Below are 18,596 nucleotides of genomic sequence, written 5' to 3' on the forward strand. Positions count from 1 at the left end.
GTAGTAGAAGAAAAAGGAGGATAGCGAGACAAGGAGGGAAAAAAAAAAGGATATAATGCCAGAAAGCCATGGGAAGCACTTGAGATTAAGCCACTAACTATTGACATTGTGTGAGTGGCAGGTAAAGTCACCTCTGTTCAGAAACCTTTGATCACCACCAGAGAACAATACCTCCCCCTAGTGGCCAAAAAGGTGTACACCTAAAATTACTCACAGGGGTTTGGGGTTCACCTCTCCTCACATCCCAGGGCACCTCTGATAAAACATGGATGCCAGATATACTGGGCAGCTATACTCCAGTTTTTTCTTAATCATTAACTTTATGAGATACAGTACCATGGTTTCCACAGCAACACCCCTCCTTCCCGAGTTACACCCGCTAAACTTCAAAAGGTCAAACGAGAGCACAGGAGGATTACTCTGAATCAGTGAGAATAGTGAGTATCCAGCACTGCATCCCCAATTAACTCACCACAGTTTCATCAAGGAATTGTAACAGGATTGCGCTGAGTCCAGATGAGCAGTCAGTCAAGTTTAGATGGGATGAGTATGAAGCTGGAAACGCAGTAAAGGACAAAATACAACCCACCAGCAGTAAACAGGATGAGAAATGTTGAAAATGTTACAAGATGTTAACCGGTACAGAAGGAAAGCGAGGAAGAGACAGAAACCAAATGAGGCCAGATGAAAGAAAGAACAAACTAAAGATTTATTGAAGGCAGCAGAAGATGCAAGAGACAAGATCAGAATGGCAAGGGGGAGTGGGGCACATACAGAGACACTTCTGTGTTCATATAGGTTTAATGTCTTTGTGTTACAAAAGTTTTTTTTTTTCTGTTTTACAGCTCAGGAGAGCTTAATAGGTCTGTGCTGTTTTATCAAAATATACATGTTTTGAACGTATGTGGATATACTCCAAATGATTTTGTGGTACAAAAACATGAATATATACAACCATCAACCCCCTTCATACAATACCCCCACCCCCAGGCCCCATATAAAAAAAGAAAAGAGAAAAGTAAAAGCTTTTAACAAAATTGAAAGGCATACAATTTTTCTACACAACATCACAGCTAGGACTGCGGTTCAATTAAGTATTCATTCTAAGCAATCTCTACCAAAGTAGGCTCTTTGTAAAGTCAATCAAACAAAAGGGGTACAATATACAGTATATGTTGTTAATCAAAAGACAATTTAAATTAATGTGACTTTTTCCAAAGCATCTGAGGAATAGAACTTGGAACTGCCTCGTATTTGTTGTAACGTGGGGGTGAAAGACGAGACAAAAAAAATAAAAAATACTCCTAAGAAATCAGAACGCTACAAAACAGCAGGGGTAGAACATACTTTGGTCCTTAACAGCAATAACCGTCTGCAGCTACATGAAGCTTTGTTAAATCATGCATAAGAATCTTACAAAAATAGAGAGAGCACATCTGTATCTGGTCCAAGACAACAGTGGTCAAGGCTGTGGAAACTGGTGCTTGAGGCACACAGGAATGTGACAACGTGTAAGACTTCAGCGTGGTGGATCTATTGTTGAGAAAAAAGTGCACTAAACGCACCTGACTGTGGCATAAGTGTACACCGACAGGGTACTGGGTGAGGACTCTCTCACCCTGCAATTCTGGTATCATAAATTTAAGGGGAAAAAAAAAAAAAAAGATATACTGGGATTTCAAACACCATTCAAGACTGTTATTACCATCAATTGACAAGTGAGTCAGAGCTGCCCTCTCACAGGTACGATTACCTGAATATAATGGGATAAAGGCATCTTTGTAGACAGGCTAAGATACAAACACCTGAATGAGAGGTAAACAAAATCAACTAATCGTGCCCGTTTCAGCCTTAAATTAAAAACTTAAGGAGTCAAGGCACTGAGATAGCAATCAAACCCAGCTACTACAAATAGCTATCAGTTAAGCTTAGAAGTGATACAAGTAAATTTTAACATTTAAAAGAGATAAATGAATATATGTGTCCACATATATTTATATATATATATATGAACGTAATGTGGTTAAATGAGGCTCCAAACAACTGTCCTGAGGACTAAGTGATAGGAGACTGTAAGACAAAAAGGCTGAATACAGCTCTACACCTGCAACAATACACCTAACAGAGCTACATCACCTAGCAAGGATATTAAGCATCTAACTGACTTACATTCATAGTTTCTAGATACATATAATGGGGCTATATGCATACAGAGATAAACATTTGTTTTTTTTAAACAAGAAACAGAAGATTAAATGAGCCACTTTTCCCCATTTTAACAATGCTGGTACAAACCAAAGGACAAAAAAATAAAATAAAAATTGAGAGCCATATATTACCAAATTAAGCCAGAGCAAATCTATCTGGAACAAATTCAAAGTAAGGCACAAGACTGTAGAGAGAAAGACAGCGAAAGAATGCATTCAACCAGACCTCTTTCATAGCAGTGATGTTGTTATGAAATAGGAGGGTGTTGTTAATCACATTAACTGTGGCTCTGCACTTAAACCTTCATTAATATCATTAGTAACACTTGTGTTTACTTCCATTTCACATAAAACAGCTGCTGTGAAACAGGACTATTGAATAACCTTTGATAGTGGTATGGATCCCCAGAAGTAAATAGGTGGAAAGTCACACAGTAAAATAAAAATGGATGCTGGGAAATAAGTTTTATGGTCTCCGAGTCAAAACTTAATCCTTTGTCTCAAACCGTTTCTCACTGGCCAAACAGGTTCTAAGTGGCATTTCAAAAAGGCAAACACACACACGTATCTCAACACAACTACTGTAATAAAAAGGAATGCTGAAGTGTGTCTGGTGCGGATACAATTCATCCACATAAGCATACATCTGTGGCGGAGGGTGTTTAAGTGATTTGGTCTTAAAAGGACAGTTCAACAGCTGCCTCTACTTTACCTCCAATTTAAAAAGAAAAAGAAAATACAAACATGTTTCATTGTAGAATGTTGCCTCTTTCCCAGGACCCCATATGCAAACTTATGGTGGGGGGAAAAATTATTAAATGTTAGACTGGATTTGATCCCGACCTCCTAATAAAGCTTTTATCAAGTTTTAGATGAATTGTTTCATTTGCAAGAATGCATGAGTTTCCATTGTTACAAAAGTTAGCAAGTGTAACAAAGCTTAAAGGACAACGCGATAAGCCCCTTTCAGACATGCAATCCCTTCCAATAATCTGACAGCATCCAAAGGTGTCGGGTTTGTGCTAAATGAACACCCTAGCCACTTAACCTACAAAAGCTGTGACAGCACTCTTACTAGGTTGGACCTTATGTAAGACTTTCAGCACACGAGCGCGTGCAGTCACAGCATTATCACTGTGCATGTCTCTAGTACATCTGTTAGATGCACAGCTCACTAGAGAATGCCTTAAACAGCAATAATGTAGATAGTAACATTTTGCATATTTGAAACATCTATGAGAGATCTCTGAGTGTCTGTGGGAGGAGCGGTGTGCAGTCCTATGATCAGCATTGTGCAACAAACACACCCTGCTCTTAGTGACAATGGCAGAAAGAATATTCCAAAGTGCGGTTACACCTCACTGGCATTGCTACTGACAGTACTTGTTCACACAAGTCTTTTGCAGGTATTGTGGCTCTCTCCGTCATTGTTGTGGATTTGTGAGAACGAACGCTACAGTTTAAGCAAGGAGTCTCTAAATGACAGAATGCTGTCAGATAAACAGATAAATTAAACGGGCAATGTTTAGTAACTCATGAAAGGATGCAAAGGATGAAAAGTCAATAGCTCTACGGAAGTCATCTACCAGTTTATGTCAGTCATTTTTCTACACTTTAATTTAAAAAGCTTTGACATCAACTTAAGACTTTACAACATCAACCTAAGACTTTACAACCTCAACCAACAAAAAATTAAGTTGTCCCCCCCCATTTTCTTAAGCTTAGAAGAGAATCACAATGAATAAACAATGTTGAACCTATTAATGACGGTGAATGATTTGTTGTGAAAGGGGCAACATTCATCAAAGAAACAGCTATAAATAGGTAATGGTGGCCATTTCCACTGAATGCAACCTCAAGAGTGGTATCATTCAGATGGCAACAGACTTGGAGGATGAAAGGAAAGGCACTCAGATGGTGGACTTGGAGAAGGACACTCGAAGATGGTGGTTTTCCCCCAGATCATGGTTGTGGAACTCGATGAGGGACTCTATTGCCTCCTCGACTGAGCCCATCTGAATCAGAGCCATCTTGCGATCTTTTCTGTTAAAGTAAAATAAAAAAATAAAAAAAATTTGAACAATTTGTTCTCAAAGTGTAAGATCCAGCGCACTTGTGTGTGGGTTTTTCACCATTTGCTTTGTTGTACTCTCAAAACTAGGTTTAGTTCATGTGTCTATCAGACTAAAAAGGCCAACACTTTACAACCTTAATTTAAAGCAGGCAATTTAACCAAGAGCTGCTGTAGAGTGTTCTGAAGAAAGAAGAACTCAGCCGCAAAAAACAAACAATTTGAGAAAATTGGGTTTAAATGGACTAAAACTTACTGAAAGAACTTGAAGGCCTTGACTGTTGCTCCTGAGCTGGCAAATAGCCTCCTGAGATCATCCTCCACCACAGAAGGCCTGAAAGCAAAACAGCAGAGAAGTTAAAAAGCTTTGTAGGTTTATGTTTGTTTACTAAGCTGCAGGTTTCTGTGTCTGAAGTTGTAAAACAACAAGGCATGATTAAATATAAAAACCACCCCCTCCTCCACATACTGAGAAATAATGTCACGAACACCTGAAGGAAAAAGCTTACTGTGCAAAAGGTTGCTGGGTTAGAGCAGAAATGACGCCAAGGTTAACACTCACGGTATGTTGGAGAGGTGGAGTGTTGCAGAGGGTGGAAAAATGTTGGAGTAGTTTTTGGAGCCAGGCTTCTTAAAACGGTGCAGTGGAGAGTTGCTGAAATCCTTTGTGAGGCCCTGGTCCTCGTGGCCTTCTCTGGGAAGCTGCACTGTTGTGTGTTTTGACAACGTCACACGCATGGCCCTGCCATGAAGACGCTGGCCATTCAGGTGGCTCATAGCTGAAAAACACAAGTCACATAAACATGGTTTCAACACACTATTTTCAAGTTGTCTATCAAATTTGTTAGCACATTCTCCATCACTTAATTTAACTCTAAACAGCCACAACAATAAGCAGATAATCAGCCATCTATCACAGGAGGAGCTAAATTACCCTTCTAAGCAAAGGCTCCAAACAATGCACAGTATAATAATGTGAGGAGGAAAAAAAGAAAAAAAAAGATGAAAGTGGTAGATCAAAGACAGAAAATTGTGTTTTGTAGGGCTGCAGCGTCGCTACCTAGTTGAGCCTGTGTGCCATCAGACATCTGGATTAGAGCATTCTCCTTTTTATTGAACAGGATCTTCACTCTCATCACATCGCCATACACACCTAAGGAGGAAGGGGAAAAGCATCACAATGCAAGTCCAGCAAATGCTACACGCATCATGCCTAAACCAGGAGCCACACAGTCAATCACAGCAACAACAACAATTTAAACCATCAAATCAGATATAAATAGTCACACTAAGCCTAAGGAAACAGTGTGATTGAAGTTACCGTTAGGCTATTCTAGAATCTTTACGTTCAATTCTGCATGGGTGTCCTGTAACCATTCCTACATAAGCCCTCTTAAAACTAACTACACATGGATGCTAAAATGCCTTAAGAGGGGAGAAATCGTGATTTGAAGACAAAAATCAAAGATTAGTAAAATGAGTAGTAGTGATCAATTTGATTGCTCTACTGTGAAGATAGAGTTGATTACTTCCCAAACTTGAGGGTCTAAACAGAGACATGCAGAAATAATCTAAACATGCACATACCTACATTTGAATAACTGAGAAAAACTGCAAGAGAATAAAACTGTGACATAATCCTGAGATTATGTCAACCCATAATCACAAAAAAAGCTGCAGCATTTCATCATTCTAGTGCAGCAGAGAGAGAGAATCACTGAAAAACAATCAGCATGTAAAAATGAAATTTGACCACTTTTTATGGCTAAATTTGGCTGGTGCAGAACCAGTAAAGGTTTGACTTTTATCCTCTTCTTTATGGTGATGCTTTAAAATTTAGATCGGCCTCCTGCCTCGTTGCCAAACAAAATCATTCCCACATTTCTATTTAGCGGGGCAATATTTACATTGAAGGGCTTTGCTCTTTGAAGATGGGAAAAGTGCAAATGTTTTTTGCCCATGGACAAGTATCATAGCTTTTAAAAATTAAATGAAATGCTGCAGCTTTGTGGCATTCTCACCATACTTTTCTCACACAAACCCACAACAACCAAAACAGGTCATACAAACCCTCAAACAGACACCCCCACCCGCCATAGCCCTGTACTCTGATGATGAGCCATCAGTGGTTAAAAATAAATAAAAGCCAACAACATGAGACAAGACATGCCCACCTTGCCAGGTAACAGTAGTAATAAAAAAAGGAGATGAAAGGATGATAACGTACCGAAAAGAATAAAGAGGCAGTGTGGCGTAACGCTCTTTAGAGACAGCAGGAGGGAGCAGCGGGGCAGGGGGCCAAAAAGGGGAGAGGGAACAGGGGACAGGGGAAAAGAGACGGAGCGGAGTGGAGGACAGTGGAGTGGAGTCGGGACATGTCCGCAGGCCACAGGCAGCGAGGTCCACAGGAAGGCCACAGTACCATGGAGGAAGGAGAGGCATGAGGGACGAAGAGAATGAAGAGAGGAGAAGGATTTGAATAGCATAAGAGGATGAAGAGAAATGTGAGGATGGGGGGGAAGAAAGATGATGGAGAGGTAGATCATGGCAAAAAAATAAAATAAAATAAAATGAAAATCAGGGTGTCAAAGAGGTGCCAATGTAGTGTATGCGTTTTCAATTTGTGGTGGTGGTGGGGGATTTCCAAATTAGGGATAATGGTAAGGGGAAGGAAAAAGGGTTGGGTGGATGGAAGGAGGTGGTTACAGTAGTAATAACAGAGGAGTGACAGGAGGAGAGAGGGAACAATTGGTCATGGGGCGTGCAGTCAGTTGGCAAGATTTAAAGTGAGGGGTTAAAAAAAAAAAACAAAAAAAAAAAATAAGGGATTAGGGGGACAGAAAGGAGAGAGAGAAAAGGAAGTAAAAAAACAAAACAAGGTCAGTATACACAAAGAAATGTAGTGCTTCAGACAGTAGAACTGGCTAAATTAAAATGCACTGTCACTATGGGAACACTAGGAGAAAGAGAAGAGAAAAAAAGATTAACAATGAAATACAGGAAAAAAGGCAGAGACAATATGTACTTTTAAATTAAATGTCATGTTTGTTTAGATTACGTAGAGAATGATATAAAACAAAATTCTGAGCATCAATTTTAATAATTCTCGAAGAACTTAAACAGAATCCTTAAATAACCAAACTAAGTGTATTGACTACATTAACTACAGTAAATGTAATGAGCTTAAAGACTACTTGTATATTTATACACTATTAACGAGAATAATGTACATGATGTGTTGCTTTAAAACAAGACCAAAAAAGTAATATTGTCTCCCCAACAACTCAAGAATGATTTTAACTAATGGACAAAAATGAAGATATGAAATGGTAAGTTTTCTTTAAAGAAAACACAAAAAAAAGAAGTTAGTTTTTTGAATAAACTTAAAATTCACAGTGAGCAAAGTGGCAGGGCAGAAACGCAGCAGGTTTGGTCAAACACAGAGAGGTCCTGAAAGGGAAGAGGTTTTGACTTAATGACCCCCTTGCAATTAAAAATAGTGGTAAGGGTAGTTCCTCGTGCAATCACGTGAAGTGGTAAGACATGAGGCGTAAAAACATTCGTTTCATTTGATCAAGTGGATCCACAAGCCAAAGTGTAAACAAAAGGCAATGTAACTGTTGAATGAAGCTCAGCACTGAACTAAAACAAAAGCAAAGGTAGTAGAGCTGTTTAATAGCATGTGTACTGACCTCAGGGTTCAGATTGCTGACCAACAAGACATTGTGGCCCCCAGCGGCAGCAAGCCCTGACAGGCCGAGCCGGCTAGCGGCCGCTGCTGCCGCCGCCATGCCAGTGTGGCCCACACCGAGGGACGCCAAGGCACTAGGAATACCGGGTACTGAGAGACCTAAGAGCAGTAAACCACAAATTACTCTCAACTCAATGCAATCCGTAGATAAAAACCTGAGAAATAATTTAATCATGAAGATTATCTGCTATATGTACATCTGAATAAACTACTGAAATACAGACATTCGAATCAGAATAGCAGGAAATATATTTTTTTGTACTGACCTGCCTGCTGAATAGCAAAGGTTGGGGGGAAGGCATGAGCGCCACCATAGGGAGAGGCTGAGATTATACCTGGTGCAGCTATAACAACAAGATATAGAAGTAAGATTTTTTTTTTTTATTAATATAAATTAAAAGAATGACAGTGAAGTAAATCCTGCGAATTCTAATTCAAAAAAAGAATGGACTACATTCTTACCAAACGCAGCTGCTGCCATGGCCTGGTGGTCAATGGAGGGCTGTGAATCTGCATTTGGAAGGTCTGGTCGGGTGTAGTCCCTGCTCTTGTCGTTGTTGTACTTGACGTTGAGGCTGGTAAGCTTGGAGAAGCTGATTCTCAGAGTACAGCAAGCATTGTAGATGTTTTGTCCATCCAGAGACTAAAGAAAACAGCGTTCTGTTAAACTTGAGATAACATATCTGGTGTGTTTTTACAGTGGCGAGTTTAACTAGTGACGTCTGAGCGACTGTTCCCAAAGTGTACTAACTGCCCTATAATGATATTGCTTTGTTTCAAAATGTCCTAATCTTAGTCCCATGCTGACAAAAAAAGTGAACCAATCGTACCATCTTGGAATGCTGCGCTGTCATGGCATCAGCATACTGGATGAGAGCCTGGAACTGGTTGTTCTTGGTAAAAGTGATGATCTTCAGCACTGTACCAAATTTAGAGAAAATCTGCAGGAGAGACACGATTATAAAGGTCATAATTTTAACACACCTAAAATAAATAAGAACTGCAAAACAGCTTTAGACTTTAGTGCTAGACAATGAGTGGTCAAATCAGTAGCTATACAGCTAAGATTTGAGGGATGTTTTTTGTTTTTTTAAGGTGGGGCATGCCCAGACTAGTTACTTAAAACATCTCTGACCAGTCAAAAAAAAAACAAAAAAAAAACTGTAGTAGCTGCCTTTACCTGGTGGAGTACATCCAGGGTAACAGGATAGAAGAGGTTTTCCACTATGACCCTGAGCACAGGGCTTTGGGCTGACACTGCTCCAGCCATGCTACCAGCATCAGCAGAAATGGCCACACTTCCCATTCCTCCTCCATGAAGGGCATTAACTGCCTGCAGAGCTGCCTGGGCACGCTAAGGAGAAACAGAAATACTTCTCAGCATCAGTGGTGAAAGGATAGTACCACCGAGTGAATGTGTGCAGCATAATGTTGTAAAACAAAACAATATTTTTAACAAATGTAAATAAGTTATTCAATATGCATTTTTTCAGTATGGAGCCAAAACTTGAATCCCAGCATCAAGCAATAAATTAAACAGCTGATGAAGCCTCAAATGCAAACCATTAAAATAAATATAAAGTGCACAGATCTGTGCCGCTGCTATAAAACCCTTACCACTTGGTTTGGGGAGTTGTCCGTCTTGAGCTCTTTGTGGGTCGAGTACTGCATGTAAATGGGGTGGTTTCTGATGACAGGGGTAACAGAGGAGTAGTAGCTCACCATCGTCTGTGCACACTCCTCGCTGTTCAGTTCCAAGAATGCCTGGGACATAAACATACTTATTTTGTTTATCCCATCACATACAACAAAGGTGACACCCTAATGCAACAAATTTAACATTCTTATCGATTCTTTTTATCTGTTATTAACCATTATAAATAACACAATTAACATGGTTACAGTATTACTGGTTATAGAACTACTTCAAACAGAAAACAGGTGTTTCGTGATCTGCTGTATTCCTCCAGGAAATCTTAACATCAAGCAGTGTCTATCTACCAACAAAGTCACAAGGATGTAACAAAAGGGTCATTGTTATAATTTTAGGTCAGGACAGAAGGATAGAAAGCTGATCCCTCGGCTCAGGCCTGGGAAAAAAATAATTCAACCAAAACTGCAAGTCATACAGTTTGGTAAGCAGACAGGCAACCATCTTTCCTACCTGGTTTTTCCCTTTCAGCATCAGCAGATTAGTGACCTTCCCAAAGGGCAGCCCCAGGCCAATAACTTCAGCCTCATTTATGTCGTTGGGCAGCTTGCGTACATGGACCACACGTGATGGAACACCAGGACTGCGGACGTCACCTTTGAATTTTTTGCTGTCGTTGCCATTGGCTGCAAGAGAAAACAGAAGCAGATACAATCAGGGAGGGAACAGGAGGCTCCGGTTCTTCCTGAATAATGGATTGATAACCATGGTAACACAAACACGTCAAGCACTTCAATAAAAAGGGGATTCACCCCTCCATGGCAACCCCCTACCTGAGTTCATGATATAGGGTCCGTTGGATATGCAGGAAGAAAAGAGTTCGTCGGATCCCCTCTGCAGAAGGAAAGGAAACAATGGTTCACTTCAGTGCGTTCACCCAATGAAGGCACAGCTTGGCAGGTGGAGAGCACGGTTCTCACATTACTAAGCTATTGTGTGATAAAGCAGGAAGTAATCTGATAACCAAAAGAGAACTGAGCAAACACACTTGAGAAGAACTCCACCTTCCTCACTAGGAGGAATCCAGTGAACTATCATGTCAGCAGGAATATCTGACTTCCCATTCCATTAAACGCCTTTTACAGTATTGTCAAACCTCAAGCTACTGTAACAATAGGCCATATTTTTGAGACAATGTGCAATAAAACACAATTATGCATAGCACGTTTAAGTTGGAACAGGTAGTTTTCAGCTTGAAGGACAATATTCAGTCAGGTTTTGGCCAAATAGCTGTCGGTGAGTACATCCCATCTTCTCATAATCCATCAGGAGCAGGGATAACACACTGAAGCCCTTTGGATCGCAAGACAAGATGGGGACACTTCCACTCCACACTAGACTACTGTCTGCCTTTTACAGACTCCCTCTCTAGTACATAAAAAGTGCTGTTTCAGGGCTGTTCACATGGTTGTGTGTTTGTGGCTGAGTGAGATGAAGTATTGCAGTCACAAGAAGTGGCTCAGCAGCATAAGCTCTACAACACTCTACAATGAAGGTCCTGTTCAGGCTGAGACTAGGGACATTGTTACGCAGCAGCACACACATATGTAGCCCGGGGGACTCTCTGGGAGTTGAAGAGCCCGAAGCACTTTAACAACAACCAGTCATGCAGGTTTGCTAGCATTCTTCACCTTGTGAATCTAAATAGAGGGTGGGGTCAGGTAAGCCTGCATACAAAAACTTATGAGAGATAACATTTGGTCATGCCTCCAAACAGTAGAACACTGCAGTAAGACAGTACTACAAGCAGTGGTATAAATACTCTGGCTTCTACACAGCCTGACAGAACTAATCAGTCTAAAATATAAATGAGTAATGGGTACTGTTTAGACTTATGATCCAAAAGTTAAAAATATTAATAATATTAATAATAATAACAACAACAACAACAAGAACAACAAGAACAACAAATAAAAAAATAAAATAAACAAGACAACACTGATTACAATGAACAGATGAGAATGGTGTGTTCCAATTTGTGGGAAGAAATTGGTCCCGATAATTCAGCCAATAGCAGATGCAAACCATGAGAAATGAAGGAAGTGGCTCCAGCCTGACTCGCTGGTTGTGGGCGGGCAGCGGCACACTTATCACTCAGCAGACTGGTTCCAAACAGGAAGAGCAGCAAGATGAGGTCTGCTTCCAGAGTTTTGCTAAACTTCCTCTGGGGAGACTGTAGGTTACTGTTAAATGTCGACTCCCTCCTCCTTCTTCCTCATTCTAATAATAACAACTGCAGAGCTAAGACAGTCCACGGTGCAGAGCAGGAGCATCAAGTCACTCACAAAATGGAGACTTGTGTTACAATTGAGCATTTAAACAGGATGTGTCAGAGTGCTTGCTAAGCCTATAGAAGAAAAACAGACCTGACCACGCATTTGCTTGAAGTCCAACACAGCCCAAATAAATGTATCAATGTGTTCACTTCCTTTGTTTGCTTAGGATGTGGACAGGATAACAATAATCTTCAGAGTGATGACACACTGCTGGCAAACACACCAAAACTTCAGCTTCCTTTCACTGACAACGGCAATACTTTAACTCTATTTTTAAAAGTTAACATGTAGCAGAAGCAATTTCTCTGTCCCATTCACCAAGTTAAACCTGGTTTGCATTGCATCAGCAAAAGAGGGAAAGGGACACATACTCTCCAACTCTACTGCAGCACATAGGGAAGGGAAAGAAAAAAGAAAACACAAACAAACCCCATTTTCATCTTGTAAGGAAACTAAACCTGAGGTGATTTATTTGTATGTGCCCTGCCTTTTGCAAACAACCTTATTTAGGGTTATAGGGGGTTGGCTGGTGTATTCTCTCAGGAAAAGTACAAAGGAGAGAAGCACAGGTATAGGCATGTTTGTTCACTGTGATCAGCCTTCACACTTGGAGGGGGCAGGGAGCTGTGCCTCGCCAGGGGGCTGGAGGGGGGAGATTGGAATGTGACCGCGGAATGCCAGACACTCTGCCCAGACGGAATAATTACAGATTCCAGCAAGGCAGGGCTCCATAACTCAGTGTCATCATTACCACAGCACTTTAAATCCAAAAACAGAAGTAGTTAAAAAGAAGAAACAATCTCATCTGGAGTTAAACCCTCACTATTAAGCAGCAATCATTAAATCGTGTATTAGTGCACATGATGAAAAGAAACAGGCATTACTGAAATGAATAGAGGGGGTGGGGTGTGTCCCATGTATTGGGGGTGTGTATAAGAGTGCTTGTTCAAACACTGTAAAGACCTTTGGCCGGGAGGATGGCTACAGATCTAGGTTGAGCTCAATTAGTCCACCTACACTGAGCTGCTCCAGGCAATGTTACCAAGGATTACAGCAAAAACAGGAATTTTAACAACCAGCAGCATGCTGAAGAAACGGTGTGGTTTCTTCCTGTCAAGTCTGCATGCACAAACATTCAGTTTCACAAGAATACAACAGCTCAGTGACTAATTTACAAGTCCAATTCTTGCTAAGGATTTAACATTAGATAAGACTTTGTGGTTTTGTTAGAGCAATGATGGTTACATAGCCCTGTAATTGAAACACAACTGAGCAACAACAAGAGTCAGGGCAGAATTCAGCTTTCCCACATTCCAATAAGACCAACAGACTATTAAGGAACACACAAATAAACAACAGGAAGTTTCATTTCAACAGCCACACAGGCAAACGGAGACAGAACAGGAAAACATGAAAGCCCCACCTCTGAGAATCTATGCTAACATAATTATTGAATAATCCGCTTCCACCGTCTTGCTGTAACCTCTGTGCTGACCATTCAGCTCTATTTCATGAATGTTTAAAAAGCAAGTCAGTCTTCTCCTGCAACTTCATTACACATGAGAAAAAGCTTTGGAAAGGTATTCTGTATTATGGAGGAGGCTTGCAAAGTGATACACTACGTGCCACCAGAGCTGGCTCAGTTCTTTGAAATTGTCACTGTATTCTGAAAAACACACCTTTGTACAATATTACACATTTTTCTCTCTCTCTCTCACTCACTCACTCACACACACACACACACACACACACACACCAAAAGTCACAACTATATATGTTACAAGACCATATTTGGACTTAAAAACACTACATACCAATTTCAGCAAGTGGGAGTCATTACTTATGCTGTAGTAAAGGAGTGCAATACTGTAAAATAAAAAAGGAAATAAGCAACCACGAGGAAGATGACTCAAAACTGCCTACCTTTGTGCCAGCTGATATGTCATGGACACTGCTGCAAAACAGAAAGAAAGTTCTCAGTAAGAAAATAAGGAAAACCATCCACAAACTATCCTTAAGTCATTGTTATAACATTCAACTGCATCGAAAAAAAAAACAAAAAAAACCCCACACATACACACACAGTCCTACAACACTGTTAGCCCAAAAGGAAAACGACTTCCTTATTTAAAGCCATAAAGAGCAACAGGAACCCAAATGAGTCGTACACAAAGACAAAACTATACAAAAATTTACTTACTCAATTTCAGGGACGTAGCCGGATCCCAGAGGGTACAAGTCAGCGTCTAGGCGGCTATAACGGTTTAAAAAGAGATGCAAGTAAACTTGTGTGAGTTAAAAAAAAATGAAAAAGAAAAACACCTATAATTACAACTAGACGCCGGGGGCGAATGCGAAGCTGTCTATGAGCTACTTTCGAAGTCCTTCAAACTTACGACATCAGACGATCAGAAGAGAAGGACACGTTCGAACTAAACAATACGCTATCATGTATCCTACTGCGATTAGATAACTCGGTTTAGAAGTCCCCGATTCAATCAAATGTTAAGGCCAGACATCTTCAACATGGCCCTGGCGCTCCGCGAACAAATGAACGCGGAAATGAGACACGTTGCTTTAGCTAGCGCTCGAGTTCCCGTGAAACCAAGTTACAAAGGTACCGTTAGCCAAAAACTAATGTCCGTCGTAGCAAACAAGAGGCTATCATTGTCTTCCTTAAATAAAGGCAAATGTTCCTATCACAACTCAAATTAAGTTGCTCTTGCTTAGAGTTACTAACGTTTACGATAATTAAATAAATAAAATAAGTGCATTAAAACATTCACATTAGTATTGACTGTTAGCCAACGCTAGCGACGACTAGCAGCTGCTAGCTAGCTTACGCTCCTGCTAACTGTTGCATGTTTTGATGAAAAAAAAACTGTTTGAAGTTAACTTTTCTATTTCGACGGTACGGTGAAGGTACTTCAAACATCACAATATGTCCATAAGCAACCGAAATAAGATAAGAAGTTACTCCGCGATCGGTTTGTCTTATAAATATAAGTGTTAAGTGTGGCTCTTTTCACTTACCCGTCCATTGCACAAGAAAAAAACTGCAGGTCTGAAGCGAAGGTAGGGCGGCAGACTTGCTTGGTTTTCTTACAAAATGGCTGAACACACGGAGGCGAGCGCTGATTAGTCCAGGAACTTCCAAGAGCTGAAAACGGGCGGTGACCTGAGCTGCGATTGGACAAGAAGGCTTTCATTTTGTGAAAAAACCAGGGCCGCGGCAAATTTCCAGTGCATCGTATCAGTGACTCTTTTAGGAGTTAGGAGTTTGTTTTGGCTGCACCCAGCTAAAAATACAGCCTAAAAAAGTGTTTTAGTTGTAAAAATCTACTCATACACAATTTCATCAAAAAGTGTTTAATAGTATACCCTAACAATCATACACACACGGCTGTTAACACACTGTTAACAACTTTATTAGGTTAACACGTGTAAGGTTTATGGTGTCCTAAATTAATCGTACTGTCAATTGCCAATATCATTTTCATGTTTCTGTAATAGTCAGTCCACCAGTATGCAAGCTTTTTCACTGCTAAAATATATTGATATTTTTTTACCAATCATTTTCAAATGTACTGTTCTACAGAAAAGCAGAAAAATAGTAGTAAATATTTCGATTCAGATGCCAAATTACAGTTAATTACTTGCACGCCTAAGAAGAAATAATTGTTTAATTATTAGCATCCATAAAAGAGCAGAGAGGACAGCAGCAAAAGCAAAGAGACTACATTTCTGAGTCAATATTGAGCCCACTTTGAAGGAAAACAGTAACAGTTAAGTATAGATATATTGTCAATATATAATGTGTAAAAGTAAAAGCAAAAAGGTGAAATCTCTCAGCTATATAGGTACTCTAATAAGTACCCCCCCCCCCACACACACACACACAAAGTTTAAAGTACCTAATAAGTGTATAAGTAAACAGAATTAGCTCTACTTTATTTAATTCATACAATATAGCAAATTGTCACAGTTGGTGATGTAGTATGTGCTTTGATTTGTTTCTTGATGGTTTAAAACATTGCTGCTGCATTGAGGTTTGCGTTTTAATTTCACGTTCATCAGTGGGATAAGTAGGGATGGCTTTACAATAAAAAGGGAGCTATGTTGTTTTATTATGTTCGTATACCTTTCCTAATGCGAGGCTCGTAATAGGATAGCTGAAGCATCCATTTACCCAACACAGAAGAAAGGTAATTACTGGTGACTGATAGCATGGCAGCAATTAGATTTTGCTTTGTCTTTAGTGTTGATTTGCAAGATGTATTTGCTCCATACTTCAATAGATAATTGCGTTAGAACTCTCTTTTACCATTTGATTTTATTTTCCATGACTTGCTATATCCTTCTGGTTCATTCAGGGACATTTTTTTTGTTTATGCTTCTGTCAGCAGTATAACCTCAAAACAACACGATAGTAAAATTTGTTTCATCAAAGGGAATACACTTCTAACAACCTCAAGAGCATTTTTAGATTTCAATTTATCTGATATAAACATTGTAATATATGCATGCAGGATAAAGCAGGACAATTATAGTTATGCTGAATAATGCATACTTAACCCTCTACTTATGAGTGCCATTAAAATGCATCCAACTCTTCCTAGAGTCCCTAATTAACCCTCTTTCTCTTTCCCTCTCTCCCTCACACACACACACACACACACACACACACACACACACACACACACACACACACACACACACACACACACACACACACACACTTAACAGAATTTATTACAACAGTGTAAAATGACGAAATTAAAAGATAGTAGATGTATGCTCCCTAGTGGCATGTTCTGTGTAGTGCACACTACAAAATTATGACGTCAGAAGACAGAGAAATTAAAATCCCGCATGCTCAGACGACTTCAGCTGTCTAAATCACACCTTTAACTTTATTTCTTCTTGCTTCATATTTTTTTTCATTAATGATTGTTCAATTTCATCTTCTTGTTTCTTGATTTTTCTACCCACTTAGCCCAATAATAAATAGATGGTTTATCTCCTCAGAAGGGTGTCCTGTACTCATATGTGCCTCCTTCAAATGGCAAAATCACACATTGTTCAGCTTATATTTGGTTACCACATACACACTCAATTTGACCTGCTGTAACAAACAATAGTTTTATTCAAGATTAAACATTTAGACGACCACAGAATAGATGAACAGGCATTGGTTTAACACAAGGTTGATTTTTCTGCTGCTGCCCCGGAGACCCACTATTAAGCAAAGCTTTAGCTCACCAATTTTATGCATTTCTATCTATACAGATGCATACAGACATACACATGTGCATGTATTGTATATACATAAGCTATCAGTTAGTCTTCTGTATAAAGTTTGCATCCCCAGATAATGTTAAACATCGGATCAAGGTTGGTTTTGATTAGAGTTTCTTGCATTTTTGGAATTAAAAAAACCAAAACAAAAAAACCCAACAACAAATAAAAACCTTTAAATCTGTCAGTTGAAGTGATGTCATCAACTTTAAAAAAGTTCATAAGACGTGTTACAAAGTTTCTTGGAGACTCTAACAGTAGTTTGCATATTATCAATTGTCCTAACCGTGTTCATTTATAGTTATCACTTAAAGAACGAGTGTAGTATTCGATATACTAGTGACACTTCATAGTAGAAGGCAGTGTTTCCAAGTGGGTCATCGTAACCAGGAGCACAGCAAGAAAAACCCTGGTCTGAAAATGGCATCAGACAGACAAGTCCAGTCAAATGAACCTGACAAAGGCACCGACAATACACAGATGTAGTAATCTTTTTTGTTTTTTAAAAATACACACATCAAATACGACATACTGCCTTGCAAAGAGACCATAGAAAAAAAGGATGAGAGGCAATATAAGAAATAAAGTTGTACAATTATTTTTGAACTATACATAGACTATAACTTATCCATGCCTGTTGTCTTCCCTCTGGAATGTAAGAAGGGATCATTTCTCTGATGTTAAAAATAGGCAGGACTTGAGAGAATGCATCTGGCACTGAAGGTTGAAAAAGACTCTTATTCATCAAGCAGGCGACAGTAGAATCCCTTTACCAGCAATTTGAGTAAGACAGATGGGACAGGTTGAACAATAGTTGGTGGATGAAGAGTTTTAGAGAAGATTTTGGATTAGCACCAACTTCAGAGATTTTTTTTTTTGTTAACTGCGTGTCTCCAAGCATAGAAGGTGTGGCTATGATTTGACAATAACAATGAAACAGTATAGTAAGGAAATAATGGTGATAACATTTAGGTGATTCAGTGACATGGATGACCCTGGGGAAGGAGAAGCATTGGCAGTACAGTTTACTGACCAAGCTCATCCAGAACTGCATATGTCTGCCAAACACATCAGATTTTTTTACTTTGAATTGCTATAATGTACATGCATATTTTGTCTACCATTAAATGTGGCTGAGATGCTTTTTTTCAAGAATTTAAACTATCTGTAATAGTGGAAGAAAGCTAAATGCTTGGATACCCGGATAAAGCTGAAGTCTTTATAATGTGTCCAAAGATATAATTAATATTTGCAAAAAATCTACTCAAATGCCCTCATTCTC

General features: G+C 39.5%; 1 protein-coding gene across 1 annotated transcript; it reads right to left on the reverse strand.

Moving 5' to 3' along the window:
* Nucleotides 1–687: 687 nt before the first annotated feature.
* ptbp1a (polypyrimidine tract binding protein 1a) lies at nt 688–15,165 on the reverse strand. The gene is made up of 16 exons (XM_005736587.2): nt 15,050–15,165; nt 14,217–14,270; nt 13,940–13,970; nt 10,514–10,574; nt 10,194–10,366; nt 9,647–9,793; nt 9,210–9,383; nt 8,860–8,970; nt 8,492–8,672; nt 8,296–8,373; nt 7,971–8,128; nt 6,506–6,539; nt 5,339–5,431; nt 4,841–5,057; nt 4,535–4,612; nt 688–4,250 (listed from the first exon to the last, which is right to left on the reverse strand). Exons 1-16 carry the CDS (start codon nt 15,055–15,057, stop codon nt 4,118–4,120), a joined length of 1,731 nt encoding a protein of 576 aa, XP_005736644.2. The 5' UTR covers nt 15,058–15,165; the 3' UTR covers nt 688–4,117.
* Between the last annotated feature and the right edge of the window lie 3,431 nt (nt 15,166–18,596).

Source organism: Pundamilia nyererei, unplaced genomic scaffold, assembly GCF_000239375.1.
Source record: "Pundamilia nyererei isolate P.nyererei 1_Seehausen unplaced genomic scaffold, PunNye1.0 scaffold00070, whole genome shotgun sequence".
Classification (NCBI taxonomy): Eukaryota; Metazoa; Chordata; class Actinopteri; order Cichliformes; family Cichlidae; genus Pundamilia; species Pundamilia nyererei.